The following is a 10,566-nucleotide window of genomic DNA, read 5'->3' on the forward strand; positions in this document are numbered from 1 at the left end:
CAAATACTATATATACCTGCAAGGACATTCAAGTGTTCATCATGAATCAATCAACAAAGCTTGTTAAAGAGTAGTGATACATACTCATGTGTAGGTGCATTACTGGGCAATGACTTCTCTGGCAGTAGTTGACTTGAGTTACCATTCATTTGATGAAGCTAAAAAACTCACTGCCAAAGAAGATTTGCCCCGCAATTCATTCTTTCATCTATTTTATATAATTACCACTACAAGAAAATTGACTTTTTGTGACACTCAAAAAGTGTCACTAAAAGTCAATAATCCGTAGGTAAAAGTCTTGGAGACATTGAGTGACGCCCACCCCTAGCGTCAATTATAAGGGGGTGTAGTGCTACGGTATAAGAAGTGTCACGATAGCTTTTAGCTACGGGCAAATATTTACCTGAATGTCACTATATCATAGGTTAGTGTTACAAATATTTCTATTTTTACCTACAGTTTTTGTTTTAATAGGTGTCACTAGAACTCTGTTAAATAATATTTTTTAGTTTACCAAAATATAATAAAATTATAAATTAAAATTTTTTTTTTTATAATTGAAGAATATAATATTAAAATTCAATTACTCGGTAAAAAATTTTACGATACATTTTCTATTATTTCAATTTAAATGTGACAAATTAACTTAATATTAAAATTAAACTATTATATCAATTTCAATTAAATTCAAATATTTCAATATAGTAACAAAGAATTTCAACTACATTTTCTTATTTTCTGTTTGAATAAGTATAACTATAAAGACCCCTATTTTGTATGAATCTAATCAACGACCAAGTAAAATATTCAAGAGGATTCAACATAAGCACCAGAAGCACCAACTTTATTTAGTGTAAACCCGCTGGAAACGGTCCACCCGAAGTACCAGAAGCACCAGCTTTATTTAGTGTAAACCCAGAAGCACAAGCTGTTCCCAAAGGTTCAACATAATCAAGAGGATTTGTAACCATCAGGCTCGAAAGCATTGATGGAGTCCACCCGACAGAAGTAGTATGTTAACTACTCAGTGATTCAAGCTGGTGAAGTCAGCGAGAGTCTTACGAATGCGACCAAGATTTTCCTGAAACAGAGGCATATGCAAGAACATAAAGAACTGGTACACACTAAATTAATTCGAAACAGAAATTGCTAATATGCATAAATTATTTTGGACAGAAGTAACATATACCCGAGCAATCCTAATTCGAAACAGCAGCATAAGTATGCACGAAATATCATTCGTATCAACAGCAGCAAATATTCATGAAATTAACACGAAGCCGGAACAGTGTATATGCAAGAATTGGATGCGTACGGAAATGGAAAACATGCATGGATTCAATTCAAAAAACCGAAACAACATGTACACAAAATCAAAACAGAAGCAACGCAAGGATCAATCATATAACACACAAGGATCAACATTGAAGCAATATAAATACTTGACTGATTATGTGTTCATAAACAAAGTTATCACTTTACACAACACAAATCTTATAGTTCAAATATGCTTCTAGCATAGGTAAATAATCAATACAACAAAAACAAAAATCATTATAGTCTAATGAAAGATATAATACCTCACAAAGGGCCAGTCTTCGTAAGCTCATATCCAAAAGAGCTTCAGCATGTTTCTTAGAGAGATTGACCTCTGGAAATGGATATTTTCATTCATATTAATAAGCTAAAAGGTAGAGACTTCCAATTCATATTGAGTGTGCTATGTATCATCAAGTATAGCATAAAAATAATTGGTGTAGATAATTAAATGCAAAATTACTCTACTTCAAAATTTATTGAAGATGTTAATTTGTTATATCCCAAATCCAAAATCACCAAGTCTTTTAAGCCTACGATTTCTTCAAGTGGTCCCATAGAAAGAGTTGTTCCTTAAAACATTGCACAGTAAAATTTGAAGAAAAAAAATTAAAGAACTTCTTAAGATAGTGAAAAAATTTGAAGAAAAAATATTTTGTAACATGATTATGGAACAACAATTAAAGTGTAACGATTTAGTCTCCAATGAATTTATTCTACATTTAAAAAAGAAAAGATTGAGAAAAACCTCTACAATGGCAACAAGAGAAGCAGCAATCATTGCGAAAATATCACCGGCGTTAAAAGAAGGGGTTCCCCATTGCAACTGATTCAGGAGACTTATCCTGCACAAATGTACAAAAACCTAATTAAAATGGTTACTAGCTATTGTAAGAGGTGCAAATCTATTAAGGACTGACCAACGAGTTGCAGTGATCAACCCAGATCTATCAGTGCGGCAACCGAATTGAGTCAATTGTGGTCTTTCATTATATGCACCAGCCGCGGTAAAAATTTCAGCAAATAGCCATGAATTTCCAATTGTAACTATGATTGCAACGTGGTCGACGCCTTTTGATCCCATCTTTTGTGGAATGTACTGCAAGGAGATTCGTTTAACGAAAGTTTCGTTAAATGATCAATTTAAAATGTTGAGCTATTCAAAATTACAAAAGCAAATATCAGAGAATAACACGGTATATCCACAATTACAAATGAAATACCCATCAATGATATTAGGAACATAAAGGTAGACAAATAATTTAGGTAGACAGATAATGTATTGAATCTTGGTGCAGGTTTCTTGGCCTTTAGATATTTTCAATATGTGCAGACCATAAATTCATGTTTAGACCGCAATGCAAGCAACAATACACTCAAAAGCAATTCGTAAAATCTAAACTGCACATGCATTTAAACCGTGACTAAGTTGTTTCGGACAAAAATCTTGCAACACATGCATTTAAACCGTGACTAAGTTGTTTCGAACAAAAATCTTGCAACAGAAAATAGTTCAAGCAAAAGGATAACTTAAAGGATAACTTCAGACTAATTTGGCAGCTAAGTTGTTTCGGACAAACCGTAACACGACTACTTCATATCAACTCATCAATTATCAGCACCAAGTTTAGCTCCTAATAAATCAAAGCTGACAGAATAAAAGCCCTGCATCAGTTCAAAAGACCTATCACTAATTCATTTTCCAATCAATTGATTCCAACAAGTCAGTAACTATAATCCTAACCACCTAGCAACTAACCTATCAAATGCTTCTAACACCTTCAACTAACAAAACCAATTTCTAACTAACCTACCACCAACAGAGTTTAACAGAAAATAACAGTTTAACTAACCTTTCATAAAACCTATAACTAACTATGCCAGCTCACATAACCAACCTAACAGAAAATCAGTTTCAAGGAACCTCCAAGCCAAACTCCAAACATGAATAACTAACTCCCAACCTCAAATATTTTCCACCCGAAAATTAGAAATTTTTCTTCAATTCACTACATAAATACTAAACCTGATTGTTAACTATGGATTCCTCTTCGGGTATAGCACAACACTTCATCAGCTTCCTTATGTCTACCCTGCAATACCAAGCACCAAAAAAAATACTAGTAAAAGATAAACTACCGAATGTTTCAACTACACACAAAAGCAAATAAAAGATATTTCTTTGGTAGCATGCCATAGAGACAAACATGTCACTACATATGTAAAAATGCAAACAGAAATTAAGAATGAGAGGAAATAATACCTGTACAATAGAGGAATGAAGGTAAAAGTTGTGAGGCACAAGAGTTCTCCAAGAAGACTCATAAGCATAAATGCACTCTCCCCACTCAACTTTATTAGTATTCCATTCACAAAAAGTGGAACTTCTGATTGATTGATGAAATAGTCCATGAACAAAAGATAGTAATACAAAGCCTGCTACAAACTGCCCAAGATCTTGCAAATCAGTTTAAACCATAGTTAGAATTCTAAAAAAAAAACTGACAAATAGAAGATGACTGTCTGTAAACCAAATTCATTGGATGTTTAAGGTTAAACCAAAACTTCTGCTTGAATTCCAAGGAGAAGGCATGTCCATGTATCATACTCATCACTGCAATTCTTTAATTAAGAAATGAGAAATTAGTCTACAAACAAAGCATCAAATCAAGTGAATTTATCAAGTTCAATCTAAGCTTGCTCATCTAAACATCATATTTTATGCATGACTTTGAAGCTGAAATACAGAAATCCACTATAGACTTGATAACCAATTCAATAAGCAGAATGAGTTCAGCAACAATAACAGAAAATTCAGCATCACAATGCACATCAAAACAAAAGCAAAAAGAGGAAAGAAACTGGTTGAAACTTTTTGTCGAACACGTGAGGCGTAAGTTGTAAAAAGGTAGTAACGTCGACAATTCTCCGCCAATTCACACGCCGCAAATGATCATAAATGAACAATACCAGCAGTACAACAACTCAACATCATGAAGTAAAAAAATTGAAGCAAAAGAATCAAGAGATACGATTGAGGTGTTTTACCGAACACCTTGCGGGCAAGACCAAAAGCTGTATTTTTCTGCATTTTTAACCGCTAAACATTCCTCCATTTAGCTTCATAATGTTGATGCTAGTGTTAACTTAATTTAGAATCAATACCGAAACAAAAAACCAGATAAACCAATTGAAACCCTAATCAACATGAAATCGTGAAGCTTACCTTAAAAATGCACCAAACCATAAGTATTCTGAACCAGAACCAAAACGCGACTGAATCGATGCAGTGAGATTACGAATCGCATTTGGGTTTGCGAAAAAGTTGTCTGGCTGCAAAATCGCATTTGGGAAAAAGTACTTTTGCGTGGGAGGCTTTCCGTAAGAATCACATTGGAAAAAAAGCGCGTTTGAAGAAGCGCTTATGTGGGAACTTCTTTGTGTTTTGTCCTTAAAAGCACGAGAAAGAGAGTTATCTGAGTGTAAAATATAATAATAATGACAAAGTAAAGTTAAGTTAATAAAATAATAAAATAAGAATTAGTGATGGTTGTTGTTGCCCGTAGGTAAAACATAGAAAATGACTGTCACCGTAGGGCAATTTTCTTGTAGTGTACACTATCATTTTCCCTTTGTGTAAAGTTGATAACTTTGTTTTTTTAAAGCTTTGTGAATGTTTCTTATTGATCATGTTGATTCCAATTAATTTGTTTTCGAAACAATTTAATCGGAACATTCATTTTTTTTTATCTTCATGATTCGTTATGACATATACGATAGACATGTTCTTATCATATTGTGATATATGGTTGAGGTTTGAAATAGAGGGATGAAGAAAAATGAATATATTGCTCGCATCAACTACTACAACAATATAGTACACACTACAAAAAGTGTGACTTATAGTGACGGCAAAATTCCGTCAGTAAAGGTGGAAAAATGTGCCACCTTATTTTTCGGTTTTAACACAATCGATTGGTAATGGATTGGTAATGTATAAAAGTTATGTGTTTGATCTTCACGAAGAGACGCCTTGCACAAAAACACACTTATCCTCATTTTTTACATTTCACCGATAGGTATAACACTTTTTATTTTAATTTAGACATTCAACCGACGGGTAAAATATAATTGAGTTTATCAAATCTAATATGAATTGCTTATTTCACTAAATTTTAACTGAACATATAACTTCTCAAAATTGGTTAAGAAAATAATTATATGAACAATTGTGTCATTTTTTATGAACAACTTACACTAATCAATGACTTTTTGAGCATCATGTAACTCATTATTCATCTCACTACCTTTAATGGTTAAAATCACTTCAATGTTTCAAGTTTTTTATTCAACGCTTTCTTTTCTACAAATTCATTATTGAAAGCATAAAATTTGATGCTTTGAAAAACGAACAAATATGGAAGAAAGTTGAACAAAAAATAGAAATACTAGAGAGATTTTAACAATAAAAGATGAGTTGCAGAATGCTAGAAAATCATTAAGCAATGTAAGATAAGTTTCAAATACATGGTGATTTTTCATAGGATTATTTCCAAAATCAATTTAATATGTTACATGTTCTAAGAGGAGTTAGTGAAACAAAAATCGACATTAGATATAATAAACTCAACTCGATATAGAACGGAACAAGACGATAGTTACACAAAGAATCATAAAAAAAATCTCAATATCAATCTCAAACTCAAACTCAATAACAACAACTAAACTACAACATATAGATTTTCATAACATTACAATAATAACACCAATCACATCAACTCAAAAATAATAACTTACATTCAACCACAGCTTAAAAACAAACTCTCAACAAAACTACAACAACATCATCATTAAATCTAAAACATAATCTTGTTTAAACAATAACAACATTAACAAGATTAAACCTCTAGAATTTATGGTCTAAATAACGGGTCTAAAAAAAACAACATCAATAAATCTATAACATAAATATGTTTAAACAACAACAAGAAGATTAAATAACAACAGCAATAATAAGATGAGTATTGATGTAAGACGTATCAGATCTCTGAAGAAGAAGTGAAAGAAAATGTTTTGGATCTCTGAAGAGGAAACGAGAATTATCAACACATATCATCTTGATATTGAAGATGATGTGTGCTTATGACTCTCGTTGTTTAGGGCTCTCTTGTTTAGGGTTCTTCGTTAGGGTTCTGTTTATCACTATAACAAAAAATGCTTTTAACCTCGGACATGAAATGGATATAATCTCGGTTACACAGGCGAGGTAACGAAGGGCGACATGAAAATTTTCCACTTATCACCTCGGTGATTTAAAAACGGAGGAAAAAAGTGGCACTAGTCATGGGTTCATCCCTAGTAACTGCATTTTTTGAATTTCCAAAATTGCGCTACTTTTTATCTCAGTTTTTAACAATAACCGAGGGGTAAAGTATTGTTTATAAAAATTTGATTTTAACCTGTTTTTTTCATTTTAATCTGCAAACCATTGATTTTTTTGACAAATTCTAAGTCTTCCTCATCACCATCAACAATAACACCTAAAACAAAAACAAAATCAATAGAATCCTTAAACATTAAATCTCACAATAAAAACAACAACAATGAGAAGAAGAAGAACAACAACAACAACAACAAAATTCATGGAACCTTTAAATGTTAAAACAACAACAACAACAACAAATAAATAAAATCAATAGAATACTTAAACATTAAATCTCAACAAAAGTAACAACAACAACAACAACAAAAATAACAATAAAATTCATCGAAACTTTAAACATTAAATCTCAACAACATCAAAAACGACAAATAAACAAAATCAATAGAATTGTTAAATACCAAATTTCTATAACAACAACAATATCAAACATTTTACTTGATACAACTTCAACTAACATTAAACAATTTTAACAATGAATTACTAGATAAAATATTACATTAAGAAACTAACCTTAAAATATTTCTCTGCTCTTTCTTTCATTATCATTGTTTTAAATATTTTAAATTTAAATTTCAGCACTTTGCATCCAAGATGGATAGCTGCGGCATTCACGTTTTAATTGGCTAGTGAGAGTTTCACGCGGATTACTAATGTTTCATGTGGATTGGTGAGTTGGCAATGTGTTGACCATTATTTTATTTTATTTTTATCAAATTTGTCATAAAATAAAATGAAAAACTAAATACGCTAGTTTACCTCCCGGTTTTTAGAAAAATCGAGGTAATAGGTCATAAAAAAATTTAAACGTAATATTGGTCATGGGTTCGATCCCCAACAACTGCACTTTTTTATTTTCAAAACTGTGGTAGTGTTTACCTCAATTTTTAATAAAAACCGATAGGTAAAATTCTTTTAAAAATATTTAAAAAATTTAAAAGTGATAAAGTGTAGTTGTTGGGATTTGAAGACATGTCCTATAAATACTATACCTCTCAGTTTTCAGCAAAATCGAGATAATAGGTCATTAAAAAAATTAAAAAATTAAAAGGTTATAAAACGTAGTTGCTGGAATTTGATGACGAGTCCTCTAAATACTTTTTCCTCGGTTTCCAACAAAACCGAGAGAATATATGGTATTTTTTGTAAAAAAATTAAAATGTGACGCGTCTATGGTTACACTTCATATTTTTGTTAGGTGAGTTGAAATGCTCCGTCATGAAATGTATTATTTGTTGTAGTGTATGTTGTTTTAGACAAGTGAAACTAAATGCTACAAGTTAAAACTATATTTATTAGAGAAACAAATTCACATTGGTTGAAAAACAAAACCGAGGTGAAAATGGCTTATTTTTAGATTAAATATAAAATATTCAGGAAGGCGCCACTTTTAATGAAATAAAAACATAATATGAAAAAGTTGAGATTCGAAGCATGTATATTAAATTAGTTTACCCTTTGATTTTATTTATTTAAAAAACAAGGAAATAGATTGTATATTGTTTTAAGAAAAAAATGACGCGTCTAAGAATTATACCTTAATTTTTTGATATGTAAGATGAAACCATTGTCATAAAAAGTAGTTTTCTATTTGTGATGCATCTATTGGTGCCTAACTTACTCCTCGGGAAATGAGTTTTTCTTCAAAGTTAATGGAGGGTTATGCCTTATTATGTAATTCCTTCAAAATATGGGCCTCTTAGCGCCTTAACTTCTCCCTTAAGGCAGTTGTCTTGCTTCAAACAGTCCTTAAAAATCCAACATTTTAGGATTTTGTCGGAGCCTCTCATTTCTACAACAACTTGTGTGAAACGGTCGACTGCATACTCTTCTTACTAAGGATTACTATCGTCACTGGTTGCCTTTTTAGAGTTGTGAAGCGTGCATGAAGTTATTCCACAAATCGGTACATGACTCCACGCTACCGTCTAACAAAACTTTGAACCAGAATCTAATTAATTTGGTCAGTGTTCGTGCAAAAAGCTTACATATTGCTGCATCAATGACGTTGTTATAATTCAAACTATCATCTAAGTGTTGCACACGCTCGTCAAAATATATTTTTCTATCGTACTCCTTTAACTTTGATGGTTTCTCCAACGACTTTAATATGCAACTGTGAAGAATGCAAACACACAAAAAAGGATGTTTCTCTTGGCTAGGAATTGACCACGAGTTAAGGTGACCCAGATATACGTGGAGACCCAAACATAACTAAAAATTAAAACTATAAAATATGTGTTCCTTTCCATAAGAGAGAGTTGTGACTAAAATGGAGAAATCACTAGCTATGAAGCACGGACAGCTCTAAGAGTAAGCGTGTCGCGGTGTCCGATACTTGTATGACACTCGTATGACACGCGTCGAAAAAGTCATACAAGTGTCAGAAAAGTCAGAAAAGTGTCACCTAAAAAAATAGATTTTTCATTGTTCCGACACTCTTTAAATCGGTGTCGGACACTAGTATCAAACTCAAACAACACTTGTAGAACAATTCAGACATGTTTTTCCAAAAATATTAGTTTTCAACATATCTTACACATCTTTTGGACATGTACTGAAACAATATTATCAAGGAAAAATTAAAGATATTAATTTTCATTAAAATATTTTTAACTCTTTTAATAATAGATAGATAAATGAAACTTAAATATTATCGTATATGTAGCGGTGTCGGTGTCTTATGTTTTTATTAATTATTATCGATGTCGGAGTGTCTGTATCGTATCGCAGTGTCCGTGTCAGAGTCCGTGCTTCATAGATCACTAGTATTGAACTATTACTTTATGAATAGGTATTAACCATCAGCATATTCTACCATGTGATCAAATTGGGGAAACTAGAAAAGGTATGGAAAAGGATTATGCTCTTCATATAAAGGGAATTTACTTTTGTCACAACCCATTTATGTAGAAACTTTTAGTGCAAAGAACTCTCAAAAAATATAAATAAAAGTACAGGTGTGCTATTTGTACACCAGCTTTCCTATACACCGTACATACACCGTATGAAACAATAAAACAAAATACTGGAAGCACAAAACCCAAGAAAATATAAATTATTAAAATAATAAAAATAGTATATTAAATATATACTTATACGGTGTAGTGTACACTATCAGTGTACAAATATCTTTTCCCATAAAAGTAATAGATGCACCACTTTGTTTGTAAGAACTAGTTGCTCAAACAGTGGATGTGCTTGGAATATCCTTTAGTATGATGCATGTGTGTGTTAGCTGCTGCATGCATATGTCTGTGTATCACCAACAAATACTATATATACACACATGGAGACCTCATAAATTGTTCACCATCAATCAATCAACAAAGCTTGTTAAGAGTAGTGATACTCATGTGTAGGTGCATTACTGGGCAATAACTTCTTTGGCAGTAGTTGAGTTGAGTTGACTATTTATATGATTAAACTAACAAACTTCCTGCCAAAGAAGATTTGTCCCGCAATTCACTCCTTCATTGATTTATCAAGAAATTAAGGTATATCATATATGTGTTATAATATAGTATTACTTTGCTATAACATAATGGCCATGTAAAGGGTGTAACTATTCTATTTGGTTCCGTTTTTTTAGAGAGAAAAAAATGAATCCATAAAAATAATTATTAGATGTTGTGGGGCCGTGATACTTTACTGATTCATCTTTAAAAGAGGTGAATTTTAAATTTTTAATCATTAGACTATTTTAACCAGAAAAATTAAATTGTTTTGATTAAATTTTTATAATTTTTTATTGAAATTTTAATTAAATCAAAGTCAATTATGTTTAATCAAATTATCATTTTTAAGAA

At 31.6% G+C, this 10,566-nt stretch overlaps 1 protein-coding gene across 4 annotated transcripts; it reads right to left on the reverse strand.

Moving 5' to 3' along the window:
• Nucleotides 1–742: 742 nt before the first annotated feature.
• On the reverse strand, nucleotides 743–4,792 carry LOC131607893 (nucleobase-ascorbate transporter 4-like). Of its 4 annotated transcripts, none has more exons than XM_058879848.1 (7): nucleotides 4,544–4,792; nucleotides 3,581–3,774; nucleotides 3,344–3,410; nucleotides 2,238–2,416; nucleotides 2,066–2,162; nucleotides 1,581–1,651; nucleotides 743–1,081 (listed from the first exon to the last, which is right to left on the reverse strand). In XM_058879848.1, the coding sequence occupies exons 2-6, from the start codon at nucleotides 3,727–3,729 to the stop codon at nucleotides 1,607–1,609; spliced, it is 537 nt and encodes a 178-aa protein (XP_058735831.1). In that variant the 5' UTR covers nucleotides 3,730–3,774; nucleotides 4,544–4,792; the 3' UTR covers nucleotides 743–1,081; nucleotides 1,581–1,606. The 4 variants fall into 4 exon arrangements, with proteins under 4 accessions (XP_058735831.1, XP_058735830.1, XP_058735828.1 ...); XM_058879847.1 differs by having other exon boundaries at nucleotides 4,366–4,792; XM_058879845.1 differs by lacking the exon at nucleotides 3,344–3,410 and having other exon boundaries at nucleotides 4,366–4,792.
• Nucleotides 4,793–10,566: the final 5,774 nt, after the last annotated feature.

Source organism: Vicia villosa, linkage group LG5 (assembly GCF_029867415.1).
Source record: "Vicia villosa cultivar HV-30 ecotype Madison, WI linkage group LG5, Vvil1.0, whole genome shotgun sequence".
Lineage (NCBI taxonomy): Eukaryota > Viridiplantae > Streptophyta > Magnoliopsida > Fabales > Fabaceae > Vicia > Vicia villosa.

Coding starts and splice junctions, on each gene's coding strand:
- LOC131607893 (XM_058879845.1), bottom strand. CDS start 4,408: ATGCAGAAAAATACAGCTTTTGGTCTTGCCCGCAAGGTGTTCG. Junction 3,775..4,365: donor TCTTGCCCGCAAGGTGTTCG/GTAAAACACCTC, acceptor CTGATTTGCAAG/ATCTTGGGCAGTTTGTAGCA. Junction 2,163..2,237: donor TTGATCACTGCAACTCGTTG/GTCAGTCCTTAA, acceptor ACATTTGTGCAG/GATAAGTCTCCTGAATCAGT.